The sequence below is a fragment of the Bolinopsis microptera genome, chromosome 6 (assembly GCF_026151205.1).
Source record: "Bolinopsis microptera isolate Bmic1 chromosome 6, MBARI_Bmic_1.0, whole genome shotgun sequence".
NCBI lineage: Eukaryota > Metazoa > Ctenophora > Tentaculata > Lobata > Bolinopsidae > Bolinopsis > Bolinopsis microptera.
In genome coordinates, this window is record NC_087077.1 from 7170947 (window position 1) to 7193419 (window position 22473).

At 38.8% G+C, this 22473-nt stretch overlaps 5 protein-coding genes across 8 annotated transcripts in view; 4 read left to right on the forward strand and 1 right to left on the reverse strand.

The window, feature by feature from the left end:
- Nucleotides 1-7030, forward strand: part of LOC134816720 (cyclic nucleotide-gated channel rod photoreceptor subunit alpha-like) — a 33118-nt gene extending 26088 nt beyond the window's left edge. For 3 of the 4 annotated variants that reach the window (XM_063825692.1, XM_063825693.1, XM_063825689.1), the window contains 11 exons: nucleotides 1252-1426; nucleotides 3363-3542; nucleotides 3742-3883; nucleotides 4048-4141; nucleotides 4268-4462; nucleotides 4578-4775; nucleotides 4914-5013; nucleotides 5253-5342; nucleotides 5465-5573; nucleotides 5758-5917; nucleotides 6200-7023. In XM_063825692.1, coding sequence (XP_063681762.1) covers nucleotides 1252-1426; nucleotides 3363-3542; nucleotides 3742-3883; nucleotides 4048-4141; nucleotides 4268-4462; nucleotides 4578-4775; nucleotides 4914-5013; nucleotides 5253-5342; nucleotides 5465-5573; nucleotides 5758-5917; nucleotides 6200-6563 — 1807 coding nt within the window. In that variant the 3' untranslated portion in view covers nucleotides 6564-7023. Of the gene's footprint in view, nucleotides 1-1251; nucleotides 1427-3362; nucleotides 3543-3741; nucleotides 3884-4047; nucleotides 4142-4267; nucleotides 4463-4577; nucleotides 4776-4913; nucleotides 5014-5252; nucleotides 5343-5464; nucleotides 5574-5757; nucleotides 5918-6199 lie in introns of all 4 variants that reach the window. The other variant, XM_063825691.1, reaches the window with a different exon arrangement.
- LOC134816726 (arginine and glutamate-rich protein 1-A-like) overlaps nucleotides 1-22473 on the reverse strand; it is a 1122901-nt gene that overhangs the window by 959365 nt on the left and 141063 nt on the right. The gene's annotated exons all lie outside the window — the stretch shown is intronic.
- LOC134816734 (PHD finger-like domain-containing protein 5A) overlaps nucleotides 1-22473 on the forward strand; it is a 121052-nt gene that overhangs the window by 13077 nt on the left and 85502 nt on the right. The window lies entirely within an intron of this gene.
- On the forward strand, nucleotides 10321-13329 carry LOC134817355 (uncharacterized). The gene is made up of 4 exons (XM_063826492.1): nucleotides 10321-11734; nucleotides 12068-12261; nucleotides 12394-12594; nucleotides 13318-13329. Exons 1-4 carry the CDS (start codon nucleotides 10321-10323, stop codon nucleotides 13327-13329), a joined length of 1821 nt encoding a protein of 606 aa, XP_063682562.1.
- Nucleotides 17397-21998, forward strand: LOC134817181 (zinc finger protein 14-like). The gene is made up of 4 exons (XM_063826319.1): nucleotides 17397-17480; nucleotides 17794-17981; nucleotides 18734-19040; nucleotides 19288-21998. The coding sequence occupies exons 1-4, from the start codon at nucleotides 17420-17422 to the stop codon at nucleotides 20361-20363; spliced, it is 1632 nt and encodes a 543-aa protein (XP_063682389.1). The 5' UTR covers nucleotides 17397-17419; the 3' UTR covers nucleotides 20364-21998.

The following is a 22473-nucleotide window of genomic DNA, read 5'->3' on the forward strand; positions in this document are numbered from 1 at the left end:
TTTTCGTTATGTCCGGAGGAGAAACAGTTTTTAGGAGAAACGTTGGGAGTCTGAGGAAACAAATGTCTAACACGGCTATGAAGTTGATATACGATCAGTGCAGGTAGTAAAAAATACCTGGCGTTTAAAAGATTCTGCTGATCTAACATTAATAAAACCTTCAAAGCAACACCTGTTACCCAAGATACTCCCTGTCCCTCAGAATTTTGTCTTGAGTCTGATCTGATTTGATATTCAGCCACTCACTGTTCTAATCAGTTCCACAGAACATTGGTCTACAAATATTGTATAAGTAGATTGGCCAATATAACAAATGTTTCAAACATAAGCACTGGTTCTTCAATGCTTAGACTTGTTCTTTTCGGCCTTGGCCTTGACGCCGATATTACATTTACCTCGAGTCTTAGAGGCACTGAAACCTCTTTGTTTATCCCGGCAGTCCACATCAATGGTAGTTGTAATTTGACAGGGTTACGTTAAGAATAGTAACTGGTTTGTACACATGATTGACCTATAACATGGCCAGGAGAACAATACTCAGATACTCTAGCTTGCTTACTACTTAGCGTCAGCTCCCGGTGGTGGATTCAAATTAGGTCTCATGAATATGTCCCTATCTGTTAATATTACCATCTCGTAGTGGAGCTCGTGGCTCTACTAGATCTACTGGATCAGTTTTCTTTGTTTTGTAGTGAAGATTGATTCTCGGCTTTGTTTAAGTTTGACAAGGTTAACGGTGATTGAGTAAGTTTATTGTGGCCTAGATTTTGTAACACGTGAGCGCGAGCGCGAGCGTTTCTTTGTCTGGTTTTGCCTCACAGTTAACTTCATTCGTGTTAGACTTGTATTGAATATGAAAACGTGAGCGATTCTTGTATTTTAACATTCACCTTTCACTATCAATTTCTTTTGTTGAAATATTGAAATTGCCATTCAAACAAAATACTAATACTAAATCTTATGATATTTTAACACAATTTATTGTAATACATGCTTTACTTTACGTGGATTTCGATCCTGTAGCAGCGAAGTAACAATTAACTAAACTTCTAGAGTTCTAGTATTGTTGCAATGACCCCTGGGAACCCATGTTTATTGTTTGTCTGCAGACATGTATCTTACTATCTTAGAAGCATGGTTACCGATGGACCTATTCTATCTGGCAACACTATAATATTCTAGTCAAATACCTATCACTTTAAATCTCGTCCGCAGATATCCTCACTATAACTGATCTAGATATTATTTCAGTAACGCTCTAGCGAAAGATCACATTCCTGAAGATGAGGACCCGTTTATATTGCAGCACTTTAACGACAGGACTAAAAAGAAGGTGTATGTGGGGAGTAATAAACCTGGGGGCACTGGAGAGGAGCAGGGAGCTTTTGTAGTTGACCCAGCCGGGGATCTCTACTTCTTTACTCAGGTAGGTGGGGAATACAGGGAGCTTTTGTAGTTGACCCAGCCGGGGATCTCTACTTCTTTACTCAGGTAGGTGGGGAATACAGGGAGCTTTTGTAGTTGACCCAGCCGGGGATCTCTACTTCTTTAATCAGGTAGGTGGGGAATACAGGGAGCTTTTGTAGTTGACCCAGCCGGGGATCTCTACTTCTTTACTCAGGTAGGTGGGGAATACAGGGAGCTTTTGTAGTTGACCCAGCCGGGGATCTCTACTTCTTTACTCAGGTAGGTGGGAAATACAGGGAGCTTTTGTAGTTGACCCTGCCGGGGATCTCTACTTCTTTACTCAGGTAAGTGGGGAATACAGGGAGCTTTTGTAGTTGACCCAGCCGGGGATCTCTACTTCTTTAATCAGGTAGGTGGGGAATACAGGGAGCTTTTGTAGTTGACCCAGCCGGGGATCTCTACTTCTTTACTCAGGTAGGTGGGGAATACAGGGAGCTTTTGTAGTTGACCCAGCCGGGGATCTCTACTTCTTTACTCAGGTAGGTGGGGAATACAGGGAGCTTTTGTAGTTGACCCAGCCGGGGATCTCTACTTCTTTACTCAGGTATGTGGGGAATACAGGGAGCTTTTGTAGTTGACCCAGCCGGGGATCTCTACTTCTTTACTCAGGTAGGTGGGGAATACAGGGAGCGTTTGTAGTTGACCCTGCCGGGGATCTCTACTTCTTTACTCAGGTTGGTGGGGAATACAGGGAGCTTTTGTAGTTGACCCTGCCGGGGATCTCTACTTCTTTACTCAGGTAGGTGGGGAATACAGGGAGCTTTTGTAGTTGACCCAGCCGGGGATCTCTACTTCTTTACTCAGGTAGGTGGGGAATACAGGGAGCTTTTGTAGTTGACCCTGCCGGGGATCTCTACTTCTTTACTCAGGTTGGTGGGGAATACAGGGAGCTTTTGTAGTTGACCCTGCCGGGGATCTCTACTTCTTTACTCAGTTAGGTGGGGAATACAGGGAGCTTTTGTAGTTGACCCAGCCGGGGATCTCTACTTCTTTACTCAGGTAGGTGGGGAATACAGGGAGCTTTTGTAGTTGACCCTGCCGGGGATCTCTACTTCTTTACTCAGGTAGGTGGGGAGCAGGGAGCTTTTGTAGTTGACCCAGCCGGGGATCTCTACTTCTTTACTCAGTTAGGTGGGGAGCAGGGAGCTTTTGTAGTTGACCCAGCCGGGGATCTCTACTTCTTTACTCAGGTAGGTGGGAAATACAGGGAGCTTTTGTAGTTGACCCAGCCGGGGATCTCTACTTCTTTACTCAGGTAGGTGGGGAGCAGGGAGCTTTTGTAGTTGACCCAGCCGGGGATCTCTACTTCTTTACTCAGGTAGGTGGGGAATACAGGGAGCTTTTGTAGTTGACCCAGCCGGGGATCTCTACTTCTTTACTCAGGTAGGTGGGGAATACAGGGAGCTTTTGTAGTTGACCCTGCCGGGGATCTCTACTTCTTTACTCAGGTAGGTGGGGAGCAGGGAGCTTTTGTAGTTGACCCAGCCGGTGATCTCTACTTCTTAACTCAGGTAGGTGGGGACTGGGGAATACAGGGAGCTTTTGTAGTTGACCCTGCCGGGGATCTCTACTTCTTTACTCAGGTAGGAGGGGACTGGGGAATACAGGGAGCTTTTGTAGTTGACCCTGCCGGGGATCTCTACTTCTTTACTCAGGTAGGTGGGGAATACAGGGAGCTTTTGTAGTTGACCCAGCCGGGGATCTCTACTTCTTTACTCAGGTAGGTAGGGAATACAGGGAGCTTTTGTAGTTGACCCTGCCGGGGATCTCTACTTCTTTACTCAGGTAGGTGGGGAGTACTGGTTGAGAAAAGATCTCAAAACATCATATGATTAACTGTCATAATCCACCGTATCAAAGCCTTTTCAACTCTCTAAACTTTATTTTCTTCTCAGGCGCTGGTGACAATAGCAATGCTATACAATCTTGTCTCTTCTGTCCTCCGCCTGACTTTTAGAGAATTTGAGGAGCAAAATCAATTCGTCATCTTCACCCTCGACTCCATCTGTGATATCATCTATTTATCTGACTTTGCTGTTAAGTTTCGAAGGGGATACTTGGATGATGGCATACTGGTTCGTTCCTTTAAATCCTAATTTCATTGTAACCAGTAAATACCTCCGATATTTAGCAGTTATTTTCCATATGATAAACATAACACTAAAGGTTCTAGAACAGAAGCTCAGCAGTCAGCTGGGTTATTTTATTCCTACAACAGTCGCTATATAATACAATAACCACACAGCCCTGAATTTAGAATCCTTCTCTTGTCAGGTAACGGACGTACAGAAGATAAAAGAAAACTATATGTCATCACAAGATTTCTCATGGGACTTAGCTGCTGTTTTACCACTTTGTATCTCTTATGGTGTTGCCATGGAGATATATCAGCATTCTTCATACTTATTTACCAGCAGTTAGTTAATGTTGACTATTTTCCATCCTTTATAGGCATCCTAGCCGCCTAGGCATTCTTGTTTTCGATGTAAAACGTAACATAAGTTCAGAATGATTCGTGATATCAATGACAAAGTCTTGTGATAAATCCTATTAACTGTTTCACTACTGTAATCTTCACAGGACCTGATGTGGAAGCTTCTATGATAAAGAACATTCTAATTGGGGAGGCGACACTCCGGTTATTCAAACTCGCTAAATTCTACTCCATGCGGAGGTAAACACTAAACAGGTTTATTATTCTGTGTACCGTATTCCTCTATAAATTAGTTTCCATTCATTTCATTTCATACTTTGACAATAAACCTCAATTCACAATCCAATAACCCCTTCTCCGCGGCAGGTTTTTCGAGAGTTTTGGGAGCAGAACAAACAGCCCAGGTGTGATGAGAGCGTTCTGTCTGATAATGTATCTTCTCCTCTCGATACACTGGGTAGCTTGTATCTACTATTGTGTGTCTGAGTACGAGGGGTTCGGGAGAAACAGTTGGGTGTTTCCTAAATATGAGCCAGATGATCCTAATAGTAATCTGCATAGGTTTGTTCAGTGTGACTTCCGTTTTTCAGTTTTATTTAAATCGCATAGCTCTTTAAAAGTTCTATCTAAATCTCGTTGTATCCTCGACTCAACGTACAAACACTGTCACCCACAGGAAGTATATCCACTGTTTCTACTGGGCGTTCCTTACCCTGACAACAATAGGAGGTCCTGACCAGCCTGACACCACCCTGGAGTTCATTCTGACTTGTATAACCTTTTTGTTGGGTATCTTCATATTCGCTGCGGTGGTGGGCAATGTTGGGGATGCTATTACCAGCATGAACGAGAGTAAAACTACTAATCAGAAACGGTTTGTTCTTTCAATTTGTGGAGTAATCACAGTTTAGGTTGAGGCTGGACTTTGTTCATAGCGTATCGTAACTAAATTTGATACTCATGTAGAACATTTTAGTTATTTAGATCCCTCAAACATTTCCAACGTTACCAGATCGGACGCTATAAAGTTGTACATGCAGCATCACGGTGTACCTGATATATTACAGAGGAAGGTTAAGAAATGGCTTGAATACTCATGGATGAGAACTCAGGTGGGTTTATATTAATTTATATTGGTTTTTTAACTGCAGTGATTATTTGATTAACAAATTTCATGATAATTATTAATTTGAATTTTTACTCCTGATAGAAAAATTTGCATCTCCCTTCTCGCAAGCTGGCAAATATTTAAAAAAATATTCGCAACGTGTAGCAAAACAATTTGTATACTGTGTCGGCTAAATCATTCCGTAGTCAGTGGTGAAAAGGTCCGCTAATATCTTGACTTCAGGGGGCAGATGAGCAGAGTCTGATGGACGCTTTACCAGAACGACTAAGAGCGAGGATAGCTATTCAGATACATGTAAAGACGCTCAAAAAGGTAACATACGGGGAATTGGGTCAACACTTTTAGTGCGAGAAGTTTCGGAGCAATTTGGGATATCTTACTTGAGCTACTTTTTGCTCAGTTGAGCGAATTTCAGTAAATTTCTTCACTTTCAGGTTAAAATATTTGAGAACTGTGAGCATGGTCTGCTGTGTGAGCTGGTTTTAAAACTAAAACCACAAATTTACTCACCGGGAGACTATATCTGCAGAATCGGGGAAATTGGTAAGTTTTTTGTAAATTTAACATCGAACTGATTCCCTATACTACATGTGAAGCAAAAATCTTAATTTCTAAACTATTTTATTTAAATTTGGTTTTCATACTGCCCTTGCACCTTGAATCACTTTTCTATTCCTTATCGCTTTCAATCTAAATTTCGTGACCTTTTAACCCTACAAAACCCCAGGCAAGGAGATGTTCATAATATCACACGGGAAAGTGGAGTGTATCATTACGACGGGTACTGGAGAGCGTAAAACAGTAGCTGTGTTAGTAGCGGGACAGAGTTTTGGAGAGATAGCTCTGCTGGGAGTGGAGGGATGTAGTCGCAGGACTGCTGATGTTAGGTATGAATGATCAGAATAATGTTTCCTTTCAGTAAGTATCGCAATCTGATTTCATTTTCTTTGGAACACTGTTCAGACTTTCACCCATATTCTGATTATATTACCGCGACGCGACGGGTACTACTCGCTATTAGTAAGTCTTACTGTTAGTCTTACTGTTAGTCGATCAAATCATTCGCTCTAAATGGACATCAAGAACATGGCAAACCTTATTTACATCTATTTTACGTTGACATGGCACAATATGAAACTTTCACGTGTGTGACTCTGAAATCTTTACAGAGCGATTGGTTACTCCGAACTGCTGTCCCTGTCTAAAAAAGCTCTGACACAAGCGCTGGAAGATTACCCTGAAGCAAGAAAGCAGCTGGAACAAGAAGGGAAGAACAGGCTTGGTAAAGGAAGTAGCTCCAACAGTAATAACGTCAAAGAGGAGTTAGAAGACCAAGTTGCAACATCCCCTCAGATAAGTGCTCTGATATCACAACTCAAAAACTTTGATAGCATGATGTGCAAAGAAAAGCTTGCCGCACTGACAGCTGAAAAGGAGGCTCTAAAACAGGAACTTAAAACAAAAACAGAAGAGCTTGAAGAGGCTCAGCGACTTATACTAGAATACACTGACAATAGAACGCGATTAAAGTGAAATATCGGGTGTTGTTTTTAATATATGATTTGAATGCGACAGATTATTCTTTACGGTTACCAGAGATCTGGTTACTGGTACACAAATTATTTAGAAGTAATTGAACGTATCTTATTATAATACAAAATCAGAGCAAATGTAGTGTCAAGCTTTGAAAGTAGTTTGCTTCGAAAACAGATTGAGAATAATATAAGATGAATGAATATTTATTCATTGCACTCATCAAAATCGAATGAAGGCAGTCAAAGCAAAAAGACTTAAATTTCTTCTTTGTTTAAATTATTTTTAAGTGATGAATTGCTGCTTCACTGTCTGAACATTTATATACTGCAGCAATACTTTTTAATTTTATTTCAGTTTGATTAAAGTTTTACGAAATGAAAATTTGTAATATCAGTTGTGGCATTAGAATTTCGATAAATCAGCTGGTTTTGTTATTAAATAAAATGTCAAACTTGGGAAAATTTACTTTCATTTCTTAGCTTTTAGCTAATTAGATCTAGGTCTAATAATAATATAAGTACATATTTACCCTAGGATCTGAGATCTCAGCCTACACATCTAACAGGCTCATGGTAGTCGGGTGCCGCGCACCCGATCGTGAATCGGAGATTTTGCGAAGAGAAGGTTGTATCACGTTGTGACACCCACGGTCGTTTCACTAGGTCCTGACGATAGGGGGGGGTGGGCCAATGGCATAAATGGAGAAAATGGAGAATTACTCATAGGTTTTTCCATTTTCTCCATAGAAATAGTCCCCATTTTATGCCATTTTATGCCATTGAAAACCTGAAAAATTTAGAATTTCGAGAAAAATTATTTAAAAAAAAGATATTTTCGGCCAATAATTTTCGGGTATCATGAAACATCGAGAAAAGTGGTTTTCAGAAAAACTTTGAAAATTGTTGAATTAGAAAATTTTCGGTACGAGTCATTTTCGATACGTACCTCTCGTATCGAGAGCTCCCGATTCCGAGCTCTTGTTGCAAAGGGGAGGCCTGCCGTCCGAGATCGCATTATCTCGAGTCCAAAATTGTGTGTCGAGGGGAAGGTGTGGACTTCGAAAAACCGAAAAAAATATTTTCGGCTTATAATGAACAAGGTAGCATGAAAAACACTTTTCTCCACGTTTCATGCTACCTTGTTCATTATAAGCCGAGAATATTTTCTAAGTCAAAATCTTTCAAAGTTTTTCTAAAAACCACTTTTCTCCACGTTTCATGCTACCCTCTTCATTATTAGCCGAAGATATTTTTTTTGGTTTTTCGGCGAGCGTGCTAAATCACTCTACAGTCGATCTTCGAGATTGTTCTAAAAGGGCTCCCGACAGTTGAAACCAACTTCAATCGATGTATTTTCGGACGCTGATTCCGAATCACCCCCCATGACATAGGGTTAAAATGCTCCCCTGACGAGATATTTGATATTGGCGAAAAATTGTCTCGATCACGTGATATGACCATATAAGGAAGTTAGTCTAATTTCTCGTTAGGGTTAGAGTTTCAGCATATGCTTTTGTTATGGATTGGGTTAGGGTTAGGGTTGGAATCAGACTAGAGGGTTAGGGTTTCGAATAGTCTTTCAGGGCCAGCTAGAGAACGGGTTGAAAAAGTCACGTGACAGTCGAGTGTAGAGTGATTAATCATCATCCGTTTTTCGGTTTATCGAAGTCTGCACGGTCCTCGATACACAAATTTGGACTCGAGGCTTCCCCTGGTAATGCGATCTCGGAAGGCAGGCCTCCCCTTTGCAGTGCGAGCTTGTTTCGACTTTCGAGGATGTAGGTCTCACTTCTCAGTGCCTATTACTCTCCCCTATTAGTATTACTCACTCCTGCTGTAGCCTGTAGAAATAACTTTACACTAGGCTTGAGTAATTATGAGTTTGCCTGAAGTGTGCCTCTACTAACCTAGTATAAGCATCTAGTAGCCTACTATGAGCTTTCATAAGCTTGTTACGCCCCTAGTAAGCGTAAATAAACATGTTAGGATGTCCAATTTAGGTGTTAAATGGTGTTAAAGATGAAATTTCGAAGACAAAATTCATGGCAGAAAATGGAGAATTACTCATAGGTTTTTCCATTTTCTCCATAGAAAAAGTCTCCATTTTATGCCATTTTATGCCATTGGCCCCCCCCCCCCTGACGATACAAGGGGAGCCGCGCACTTCGTGTGCGGCGGGTCATACAACGTATGACAAGCGCGCGTCGGTCTATTCTATTAACAATAGACTACGATCTAACGAGAGATGATCTTGCGCGATCAGATATTTGTCCATTGTTAATGGACTAGCTATAGCCTGGTGCTCGCTACTTCGTATAAGCACTCGGGCCATTAACAATAACATTTCGAGAAGACAGAAGAAAGCGTCGCGCGCTACTTCAGAGAAATTTAATTATTAGACATTGGACTTGTAGCGCGATGCACTACTGGGTCGCGCGCGCATCAAATAATGCTTCTCGCAACCACGAGATAGATCGGTAGATCGGCGAAATGCACCACTGTGCCTCACCGAGCTGCGAAGGATTGAAATCGTGAATCAAACATTGGACGAGTAACGTCCGTTAGGCGATATAATATGTGTTTTCTGGGGACCCCATGCTATACTGTTTTTGATACATGTTGCGTATATGTATCGTATTCGCGCGAAAAATGGCATGCAACGTATGTCAATAATTTTCATAAACATATAGAATTTAGGAATTCAGGGCGTAGAATGTCGGGCGTCGGCTGAGTGCCGCCCAGTAATATATTCGATACTGCTCGCGCTGTACACTGGCGACTGTACTAGACTTAAGACTTTACAATTTTTTTCTAAGGCAAGACCGTCGACGAGTCCAACGTTGCGCGCGTCTTGGTAGGTTATTATATAAACCTACAAGCTGATAGTGGTTATGAACACAATGAAAGCTTTGCCGGAGTCCGAACAAATTGAGCGCCACTGAGTAATTTTTAAAATGTTTGTAAGTTGTTAACTTACAACTGTCGCGTCGTTCATTTATAAGTGGCACTGTTGATTCACGATTTCAATCCTTCGCATCTCGCCGATTTGTGGTTGCGAGATTTGTGGTTGCGAGAAGTGCATTATTGGATGCGCGGCGCGGCCCAGTAGTGCATCGCGCTACAAGTGGCGCTGCTCAGTGCACTAGAGCTAAAACACATAAAGGTTGATTTGTTGTTGTTTTTTGTTGTTGTTCTTGTATGGTGCAGAATTTAATTATGCTGCATGAAACTTAACGGATATTACTTGTTTAAATTTTTTCGAAGTCGTGCACGCCTATGAAGTTAGTAGCTATGAAGTAGCGCGCGCCAAATTATTACCCATTAACAATATGAAGCAATTAATAACTTTATAATGAATAATAAGAAAATAAAAATGTCGTGAAAAATGTCGTGAAAAAGTCATATGATAAATCAACCATCTGGGAATCACATATTTGTTTCACCACTCACGTCGAGATACATATTTATGTGAAATTGTGCATATAATGTACAAGCGGGTACAAACCTGGAACCCATCATGCACTGTCTGATACACAATTTTGTTGTTGATAGATATCATGGCCCATTGACCATAATTGTAAAAAGGTTATTCAAACAATATTTACGTTCTTCTATCTGCTATCTTTGTCCACAAAGCACTGAGGGTAGAACGATTGGATTGGTTTACTGGTCTTGAATCACTTGCGGTAAATATTGTAATCGACTCTGTTAGGTTCAATGTTGTTTGTCTGTATCGGTCTACTTCACTTGTTGATATGAAGGACAATGCTGGCCTGTTAGGTGCTCTTGAACGTTTACCAGTTAATGCGGATGAAGAGTTGGTGATAGTTGGCGATGTGAACCTACCTCATGTTAACTGGGACAAAAGTTTAGTCGAGCGCCCACCAAACTCATGTGACAGAAGGTTGCTGATGGAATCAGAATTCTTGAATGTCTTTACCAGGAAAGGTTTGAAGTGGTATGTCACTGGGTCTTCGACACGTGTCAGGAAGGTTGGTGATACAACTCAATGCTCCTTGCTTGATCAGGTCTTCTGCAATAATGATTGTTTTGTAAATAATGTTGATATCCTTGCTCCTCTGGGTAAAAGCGATCATGTATCACTACTGGTCGAGCTGAAAGTCAAAAACAATGTCGAGTTCCTTACATCTAAGAAGAAAAGCTGGTATAAGGTGGATCAGGACTTTGTTAACACACAGTCATCAGACATCAGCTGGGGGTACTCTAGAGAAGATCTTCAGGTCGAAGAGATGTGGGAAGAATTACACCAAAAACTTAGTGTCATTTCAGATCGTGTTCCAACCACCCACCTTAAAACAACTAAAGGTGGGGAGATCTTACAGAGGTTACCCTGGGATTGCTCTAGTCTGGTTAGGAAAAGAAAGTGCAAGGACCGGGCATGGAAGGATTTTGACGAGGATCCTACGATGGTGATGTTTAACGCAGCCGAGTACGAGCAGCGGATGTACCAGAACGCTGAGATTAAGGCAAAGATCAAATATGAGAATAAAGTGACTAAATTGTTTAAGTTAAATTGTAAACCTCTTTTTAATTACCTTAAATCTAAAAGTGTTTTAAGAAAATCTGTAGAAAGACTTAAAACAGATGATGGTTCTGAGACCAAGTCTCCTTCTGAAACGGCAGAAGTGTTAGCTGATTTTTTCCAGTCAGTTTTTAAACCTGAACCTTTTGGCCCTCTGCCTCAAAATTGTTATACAGAATGTAATAATGATTACTTCTGGAGTAAATTTATGGTGCACCCTGAAAGTGTTGCCAAGATTTTGGGATCACTAGATATTAGTAAAGCTATGGGTCCTGATGGTGTTCATCCTAGACTCCTGAGGTATTTAAGTGAGAACAGTTCCTTTGTGGATGCGGTTGTGTTGCTGTTTAGTGCCTGTGCTTCTGAGCAGTATATTCCTGAGGTATGGAAAACTGCCACTGTTGTGGCCTTGCACAAAAAGGGGTCAGTACATAGTCCTAATAATTACAGGCCTGTGTCACTGACTTGTATACTATGCAAAGCCTATGAGAAGCTTCTTAGGGAGTATATTCTCGACGGTGTTGAACAGGTGCTTAGTAGCACGCAGCACGGCTTCATGAAGGGTCGGTCATGCTTATCTAACCTACTGGAGTCTATTGACGCTGTCAATGACTTGCTGGCTGAAGGTGGCTGTGCTGATATATTATACTTTGATTTCTCTAAGGCCTTTGATAGCGTACCACACCACCGTTTATTAGTTAAATTAAGAAATGTTGGTGTTCCTGAGGAGATAATTGGTATTTTAGAAAACTTTTTAGTAGGGAGGTCTATGAAAGTTAAAGTAGGAGATGAATTTTCTGAGATTAAGTATATACTTTCAGGAGTGCCCCAAGGCAGTGTTTTGGGACCATTGCTCTTTCTTTTATTTGTAAATGATCTTCCAGAAGGAATCAAAGCTATCATCAAACTTTTTGCTGATGATGTTAAAATGATTGTTAATCCTTTTATTAATCTAACAGCTGATTTGAAGTTGCTAGAACTTTGGGAGTCTCGTTGGTGTTTAAATTTTAATGTAGATAAGTGTATGGTCATGCAAATTGGTTCTTGTAATCCTAAGAATCAGTACTTGTTTGGTGGTGTGCCTTTGAGATGTGTTGAAAGCGAGAAGGACCTTGGAGTTGTCTTTAACACCAGCTTCAACTTTGAGGGTCATGTGAGAAAGTGCATTGCTAAAGCTAATAGTACCATTGCCTGGCTTACAAGAAATATTATATCGAGGGAGAAAAGCGTTATGCTGGGCTTGTATAAGTCTTTAGTAAAGCCTCATATAGAGTATTGTTCACAGGCATGGGCTCCAATGGCTAGGCATGGAAACTGGTCACTGATTCTTGAATTGGAAGGTGTTCAAAGATCGTTCACCCGTATGATTGATGGATTGGGACTCATGACGTACAGAGAGAGACTGGATAAGCTGAACCTCACAACCCTGCTTGAACGCAGGGTTCGTGGAGATCTCATTGAGATGTTCAAGATCCAGGAAGGCTTTGTGGGTTATGGTTCCGATTTATTTGGTCGTTCTGGTAGGACCGTTGCTGCTAGATCAAAGACTCATAGATTCACCACAAATGAGACTGATTTCTTTGCCCAAAGGGTCTTGCGCTATTGGAACAGTCTACCACCACTTGTGAAAGCTAGTGAGTCAGTTACTGGTTTCAAGAGGGGATTAGATGCCTTTCGGCTTCATGGATATCGAGCTAATAAGCTTGGTCATCACTGGGAACTTTCATATGACATCTTTGATAGGATAGATGTGTCTGTGTCTAATGGGAATAGTTATGTAAGTTATATGAAAGATAATCCATTGGTAGCTAAGAGGAAGAAGGTTAATATCAAAGGTATTTAGTTAAATTTTTTAAAAGTTTGTAATTATATGGTTTCAAACGTAAAGTGTTCATTTTCTATGAATTTCTTTTTGAGATGCCCAGAGAGGCATTATTTATAATGTTATGTTATGTTATGTTCTAAATCAAAGAGCACAAAGAACTTTGTGGATGTATAATTTGAACTTGGACCCACAAGGCCAATGTGAAGGGTGAATTTGGAATGTTTCTGCCAATATTTAAGTTGGGAAATTTATTAAATTTTTGAAGGTTTCATTTTGTATAGGGTCATTGTGATATCGTGTGTATATTACATTAATTATTGGCAGAGCACAATCATAAATCATGAGCAATAATTCTTGTCTATCCTGCGTAGCTTTTCTCCACAGGGATCAGGATGAAAGAGACACTGGATACTTGTATCCTTGTATCCTTGTATCCTTGTATCCTTGTATCCTTGTATCCTTGTATCCTTGTATCCTTGTATCCTTGTATCCTTGTACACATAATATAACAATTACCCATTTATAAAAATTCAATATAAATTCAATAGAAAACTAAATAAAATTTATAAACACCCTTTAAGTAGTATAAGTAAGCCAGTTTAAAGAACTGGCTCCAAATTTATATCTAATTCTGCTATTTTTACTACACTACTACTTTTGGATATAAGATGGTCCATGCCTTCTTCACCTTCCCACGTACAGCTCTTACTACTAGTACACTCCTCATTGTATCTATACCAAACACCAAATAATATCATGAAATTAATTTGTGTTAATGTGGCAAAAAAGTCAACTAGTGACCATGTTCTTCTCCAGACACAGATCGTAGCTGGGGTTCAGTGTTGTCCTGTACTGTTTAACTATAACTACTGCATGGTATCTCAAGGGTATGTTACTTGCCTGTAGGCAACGTTACGCCACTGGTTGCACACTCCGGGCATCTTGGTCTGGGCAATCCTCATGGTCGCCCATGTAGAAACAGAAGCTAGACTGCTCTAAGAGCTTATATACAGCCAAGGCATTTTGAGATGAGTAAAGTCATGGTACTAATAGCAAGCAATACTATCGATTTCACTAAAGCTTTACTGCATGGAAGGACCCGCCATAAGTTTAAGCCATTAAACATCAAGCCATGTTTTCCAGATCCGAGGCATCCATTGATAGATGGGTTCTGATGTGCCCAATAAAAATATAGTGCTTGTAATTGGTTTACACTGGACTTGTATTCGGTAGTTTGCACTATTATCATCATCATCAGAACTTATCACTTAAACTTGTTTTCCTAAATAGTTGTGTTGAAGGTACGTAGGGGAGAAGACCTATATTTGGTGATGAAGTCTTTGGTCTGGCGATCAAGGCTTCTCTGCTTTCCGTCTACTTGTGTACTGTTGGGGGTATAGAACTCAGAGAGGGACATGGACAGGTTAGTGTATATTACTCACAGCTTAAGGGTCAAAGAAAGATGACATGACGGTGTGTGATTAGAGTGAGTAGGAAGGCAAGTTTGAGAGTTTGTTCGGAGAATGAAGGTCTCTGTTTTCTTTTAATTGGTGTAGAGCGTATGCTGCATTAGGGTTTGCAACCGATATTATCGCCGATAAAATTATCGGCCATAATTTGTGAAAAATTCATTATCGGTTGTCAGCGATAATTTCTAACTGATAAATCAAACATTTTTCTTCTAAAATTATTTCCAAAAGGTTCGATATTCCTTAAAATCTCAAATTAAGCGTTATTGGACCTCTACACTCTACAGCTTACTAGCTAATTCTAGCTACCTTACTCGGGATTATTACGACGGGTTTATTAACGACCGGTTAAAATATGGTTCGGGAAAAATATGGCGAAATTGCTCAAAACCCACCACATTTTCCCGGTCGCCATTTTACCGGTGTCCAACCTTTCAATTTTAGATTCAAAAATGTTGTCTCAGATGTAAATTTCCTTATTAGAGATAAGCAGGTTCAGAAATTTTCGCATTGCTAAAACTTGTGAAACAAGTCGAATTATCAATAATTGTTGAAAGTAGACTCTAGCAAATTCGTTGTTTTGAATTAGCATTACATGTTTACGTGTATCAAATAACCATTATGACTCAATTTGTAGAAAATCTTCGAAAGAATGCATCGTTCACATTGTTTAGAATTATGAATAAATGACTGATGAAACTGATTCATGTTATTGACCGTTTTAATTAATTCGAGTTTTAATTTAACTGTTACTTTTACTTTGAGTCCTATTTCATTATGTAGAGATAGTCCTACCTAAGAAATTAAAAATTGGCCTATTTAAATCAACTTTGACAATAAGGATATATGACAAGAATTGGGCAAAAAGGTGAATTTTTTGCAATTTTAGCCAAATGAAGTCGAAAAACCTACAACAAGTGTCCCAATAGTCTTCTTTAGTGAATATAAGACAACCATTAAAATATGAGCACCCATACCCCTTGGGAACCCTAAAAGCTGAGTCGGCGGGTTTATTTACGACCGGTGAAAATGTGGTTCGGGAAAAATATGGCGAAATTACCCTAAACCCGCCACTTTATCCTGGTCATAATAATCCCGAGTAAGGTACTTAAATCAGTATCATCCTCTCATTGTTAAATTAAAATATGTAAAGTTATTCACATTTCATTGTCATGTCTTATTGCTTATTTGTGCTGCACTTGATGATCAATCATTTTAACAGCATAATATGTTTCCCAATGGCAAATTCCCATAGAGTAAAATTTTATTTCGCCAAAAAGACTTGTAAGTAAAGTTACTAGTTTTCTTTGAACATCTGTAAATTGTAATTTGAATTCACTTGAATTGATATTATCTGATTGCTTTCTAAATAAATTTACGATGCTGTTGTAGAATTTCTAATTACCTGTTTAGAATTCGTGTAACATTAACTCAGGACTACCATAATCCTCATTCACAAAGGTGACGAAGGTTTAATTGATTATGTCAGTCATAATAATCAACAGAAACTTAGCTCATTGTTATGACTCAATTTTATCGCCGATAATTATTAGTATTGCCGATCATTTCAAGATTGTTATCGGTTATTGGGATACAAATTATTGGACCGATAATGCAATAGTGATTAGATAGATAGGATTAAACTGTATACCATGTTTACTATTGCCACAGCTTAAAAACCGAACTTCTATCAAATCTACTCTGTTGAGAGACAATTCTCCTTTTATTTTGGAATTTTTGACACTGTTGTCATAAATCCCTAGTAACAGAGTTAGGTGATGTGGGTTAAAAACAGATACAATAAATTAATAATCTGAAAAGGTGGGTTATAAAATAATGTAATGCACTGCTTTTCACTCTAATACTCTATATAACCTCCCTTTTCCCTACTTCACTCTTCCCTTTGTATTATAAAAGAGATGCAAGTGGATCCTGAGCATTAAGAATCAAACTTGGTGATATTCAGTGGGGTAGTGTTTCACAAATGAGGATAGCAATTGAAGAGGCAAACATTTTTCTTGATGCTGAAACGTGCAGATCACACAAAAGTGTTTGGAATTCAACTCCTTTGACCGTAATTAATGCAGATTTTACTGCAAAATTTTCAATTTTTATGAAATCCTCATTTATGCATTATTATATATATTAGATTTAATTAATAGTGTCTTATCAATTTATAATTCTTAATTTATGATTCTGTGATTAAATTTATTTTGTTGATCATATTGTTGTAATTTTGCATACTTTATTGTAAATGTATTATATTTCAGTATTATGTATCGTGATGAAAATATTTTAAGTTGTAACTTGTATGAAATACACAAGCAACAGCTCTGTGAAAATACAAGGGGTTCCGTTGTTTTTCCTTCCAGATCAATGTAGTAGCCGTAACATTTAAATAGTTACCTTCATACCCACTGTTCATGTTATCACATATTACACATAAATATACCATTAACTCATTGCTTATCGTTACTTAATTTATAAACATTTTTACTTATCTATCTAAGGCCTTAGCAGGGTATAGGTATTTTTAAAACATTTCATAGAACTGATTTAAATATCCTTCACAGCTTCAGAAGCACCTTTAAATTATCTAATAATATCATCGTGTAATTTGTAATTTATCATAATTCTAGTTCTAATACTAATTCTATGAAGGCAAGTTTCAAGATATACTGAGTCTGTTTCTCATTTAGGCTGCCCCCCCCCCCCCTATGTTACATGCTCGTAATCACCATCCTTATCCCCCGCCCTTAGAGATTACAAAACTTGTAAATGCTTCCTTTATTATAATAAAGTGAAAGTCTGCTACAATTTCTGAAATACTGTGAATCTCGATTTAGTTTGCCCCCTAAATAGGATTATTTACAAGTGTTTAGTATTAATCGGAATGCCAATTTACCACAATTTTCGATTAGCCTGGTCCTACTTTTCCCACCCATTAAATCGGGCTTTATAAAAACACATTTTTAATAAAAAGTAACGATCACACTTTCCTAGTCACCATATGTCAAATGATTCAAATGGAAAATAGCAGTGGTTCACACTGTTGGATACCAGCCTCTCAAAGTCCAGGTCAGTCATATCTTAGTGGAATTACAAGAATTTGCGCAATCCTGCATAAATTATGCATAGCCGTCTACAATATAATATATAATAGTAAGTCCTCGTCACTAGACAGATCTTGCAACACACTTTGTAGATTTTAAAACATTGCAGTGCTTTATTAACGACTGTGAAAGATCGTTTAGAGTGCCAGACCTTATAGTAAGTATGCAGTATGTACCAGTGTTTAAGACTAATAACCTGATTTCAACTAGATATTTTCGTCTCGCTGTTATGTTTCTTACACCCTTGACGAAAAATAACACCAACTCTTTGTTTTCAGCGGGCACCAGAACTGATGTGAAGCCAAACATCCAAGTGCAGTACAGCACCAACCAACAGGGAATGTACAATGCTCCGTGCAGTATTTACAACGTGCCCACTATAACCCTCCCACCCAACCCTACACAAACATATATCATACAGGAGGCTTCCCAGCCTCACCAGAATATACAGCCTACCTTCATTCAGGTACTGTAACAGTAATACCTGTCATTTGTGTGCGTGTGTGGTAGACAATACTTAGAATTCACATTTATCATTATATACAATATACATGTAATGTGACTGCATATTATTGCTAATTTCTTGCAACATGTATAATAATCTTTATACATAGTCTTGGTTAAATCCGCCTTACTGATGTTTAAGTGCAACAGTTTCCTGAGTGATTTTGGCTTTTGTTTAAAATATCTTATAAAATGTTTGCCTGATAAATGGGTTTTATCTAGTAGGAAAATAAGGTTGCTTACACAATATTACACAAAACGTTCTGTAAAGATTGGGAACTGCTATTATATACTTGAACTGTATAGTGTATAATCATTTATTCGTAGTCAAATTGTCGTAAAACTATTAAATAGTTATTGTTTTTGTAAACTTAGTTTATTATCATCAACTGACGTACATCTGTTTGGTTAAATGAATTATATTATAACCGCACACATTAAATATTATGTAACTATGGCATGATGTGTGAGTACGAATAATTAAGCCTAACACATTGTTTTGCCAAGTAAACTGCCACATAATCACTGAAATGGTACGTGCTTTTACCAGATCAATAGCTTTTACAGATCAATAGCTTTTACAGACCAATAGAATTATCATGAAGTGTGCAGTCTGGTACTAATTTCCAGGAATTTCAAGAGAAGCAGGGAGTTAAACAATGTACATGTACTAGATACTATAATTATATACTTACTAACACTGCTCTCATTCAGAATAACAACACTACAAAGTCAGAAGAATTTCTAAAGTGCCGGCACTGGCCCGCCTGCAAGTTCTACACATCAAACGCGCAGTCGCTCAAAAACCACGAGCTCACGCACTACGCGCAACAAAACCTGTACACGTGCGCAGACTGTAACATCCACTTTACGAACAAGTCGTCAAAAGACGAGCATACGCGCAGGAAACACAAAACCTGGGCTAAAGTGTACTCGTGTAGTCACTGTAACTATGAGACTTCGTTATTGGATGAGTTTTCAGAACATAATGTAGCCTATCATTTAGACGCTGGCACGTCAGGTAACGAGTCTTTTTTTAACTGTTTCGTAAAAATTTCAATTAATCTTAAATAGAATGTAAATTATCTCAGAAAGGAACGTTACTTTTGAAGATTGAATTAATATTGGCTAAAATATATTCTTTCCGGTTTGATTTGTTGCATTTACTGATTATTTAGTAATTTACCGATAATTTAGTTATGCATTGAAAATCGAATAGGAGCTATTGAAAGTTAAATAACTGTAATTCACAGTTCCATATATTTCAGGTCAGATATATCAGTGTCATCAATGTAACTACAGCACCAGTTGGAAATGCTTCATGGACTCACACTTGTTGATACACTCTAATAATGAGCTCGACTACAGAGCGAATAAAAAGGCTAAATTTGACACTATAAACAATAAAGAAGATGATTTGAAATCAGACTCAGGGCAAGTTAAACAAGAAACTGTTAAGTCTACAGTCCAAATACCAAGTCCACAGGGTCTTAGTAAGAGTCCGGGCAAATGTTCAGTCAGTTCAGCTAATAACAATTTAACGTTCAGTTCTCAGCAGCTGAGTGCACCCCAAAACAGTGTGGCGCAGCAAGCGCAACACCAAAGTGGGAACTCAGGGGACCAGCACAGCGCGAGCCCGTCCCCACAGCGCCACAACGCCTCACACAACAGCAACTTATTGGGTTCCATAGCTTCCGCCACTATATCCACCCAGCCCATATCCATGCCACTCCAGACCACCCTATCTAACATAGCACCAATGGCGGCTGTAACAACAAACAATAACAACGGTTCAATGACACAACTAACGACAATGAGTCCGAGTGTGGGGTTCAACAACTCGGGTAATAGCACCCAGAAACAAGACCCCCTGTACCGGTGTAACATGTGCCATCATTTCACTACCACGTGTCAGGGCACATTGCACCAGCACATAAAACACCAGCATAACACGTGTCAGGAATGTGGGTATACTTCTAACAGTATCACTGAACTGTCGCTTCATGTTTGCCATACTTACGATGGCCAGAATACTTACACTAATGCTATTCTCAACCCGGCAGATAATGGTCCGCCTATAAACTTTGGTGCTATGAACACTGGGTATGTACAGCAGCAGCCTGCTTACAACACAGCGCCCAGTGCTAACTCTAACAACAATACCAACAACTTGCAGCATCAAGCGCCGCAGCAGCCTGCGCAGCCCGCTAAGAAACGACCGAACAGGGCCGTGGTGGACGATGATTTTCAGCAGGGAATTTACAGGTGTAGGAAATGTAATTATGGGACAAGTTGGAAGTGCTTCTTGGACTCACACATGTTAACTCACGGTGGAGCCAACTGACAGAGATAAAGATGATGCAGTGAATTTGCAGTTTCCTTTTCTTATACAAGTTGATTTGCTGGCTGGTCAGCAGATTGTCGAGGTTTATCAGAATTCAGACTAAGTAAGGCTACGGTTATATGATAATAATATATTTGAAGATCGAAGGCTTGAAAATCGAATGGGACAAGCTGGTGTATTGTAAGATTACTGAATATTTGTTCGGTAGATTGAACTTACAATCGAAGATAGATCCTCAGAAATCTTACATAGATCTATATTATCTACGTTTTATTAACGGTAAATTTTCCGAATTTTGTTAATACTTAAATAGATTTATATGAAATAATTATCATAGTTCGTTTTTGTTTTGCAACTGCTTACGGCAGGCACTTTTTACATTGGTATTATTAGGCATCGTTTAAGTTCAAAGAAACGAATGCACATTATTGTTGCGTGTTACTTTTTAAAACACGTCTCATAATGTGATGAAAAGTAATCTTGAAGCTGTGATAAACATTCCTTAAATCAGAACCGTCCGTCAAACCACATTACTTCACATATTAAAAAAAGTGTCCTTTACTAAATAACCGTAACTTGAGCATAGAAAAAAACAGATAACCAAAGGAATAAGGACAGCATAATTTAAAAATAAGTTATAAATACTTACCATGATGAACAAATGAACGGTTCTCAAATTCCTTGTTTATCACAGTCAAGTTTACTAATTATGAGATTTTATTTAGTCTTGTAATTTTGATGCACAGGAAAGTTTGACTTTTGAGAATAGGCCAGGAAACAGGAAAATAGTTCCGAGATAAAACTTGGAGTTAGTTAATGGCGATTGATTTCTAGTGTTCTTACTACCCGTTTGTTGTCCGCAACACTATTTCATGACTCAGGCCTCAGCGGATAAGCCTTAGTTTGTGGCAGGATATTATGTCGCGATATTATATCGATCTTGTTATATTTGCAGAGATGGCTGATGAGCAAAATGTATTACTTCTGAACATCATCTCCCTAGACCAGTTTAGGTCTAATTAGGCTGAAAATTAAAACCATCAATTATATTGTAGAGTTGCAATACGACTTATGTAGAGAGATTACATACGTTTAGAGTTGAAAGATCAATGATGAGTATCTACAGATCTGGTACTAAGGTTGTGCTGAACAGGGGAGGCAATGGAGATCAATTAACTCGTGAAAACGTTTAATCAATCAAGTCGTTACTCCTTTGAATAAAATGCATGACTCTGTATCACCTGCCAAAATGAAGTAGGTGTGTCTCCATGATACTTTATACTGTACTACTATACAAACATACCTCGTCCGAAGCCATATTGGAAATCTAATGTTATGAACAATGAAAAACAAAAAATCTCAATTTTTGGGCTAAAGACTCTTTAGCCCAAAAATTGACAGGCCCTAGCTAAATAGTTTAGATGGATAATTGGAGGTAGGACAATGACTCCCACAATGACCAAATGATAATTGTTGAAAGAAGGAGGTAGTTTTATCCAGTAACGTTAATAACTAGCGCGGCCTGCCTTTTGAACTTATTATTGAAAACTGGAATTTGAAGAGAATGTTTATAATAGCGGTTTATCCATTGTCTATATTATTAGTTTATTAGAGAGTATTTGTATTAAATGAATTACATCTTTGTTTTGTTTTCCCAAGAAGAGAAAAACCTAGCGACTTTGTACAGATCTGAAGTAATTTTAAAATGATTTCTATATGGTAATAACGTAATGATATGATTGAAAATATAGATGAGCTCATTTGAAATTATGAGCCAGTACATAAAGTTGTGACTTCATCAAATTCAGTAAAACGGATACGCTCCGTCGCGCAGATTTGTAATTTTCAGTGCATGTTGCGTAGCGCGCGGAGCGACCGTTGTGATTAAAGTCAGCCGCACTGCGCATTTGCAGTTTGTCCGTTAATTAATTTAAGTAATTAATCTAATTGTTGCATTATACTTTCATTTAATTAGAACCATGCACTAAGTTCGTAGTTTCAAGTTCAATCTTACCCTCTAAACTACAATTATATTCCCACTAAGTGCGAGAGCAATCAACTTCGGCCGTAATACCATGGTAATGAGATTGCCGCCTGAACCACTCTCAAA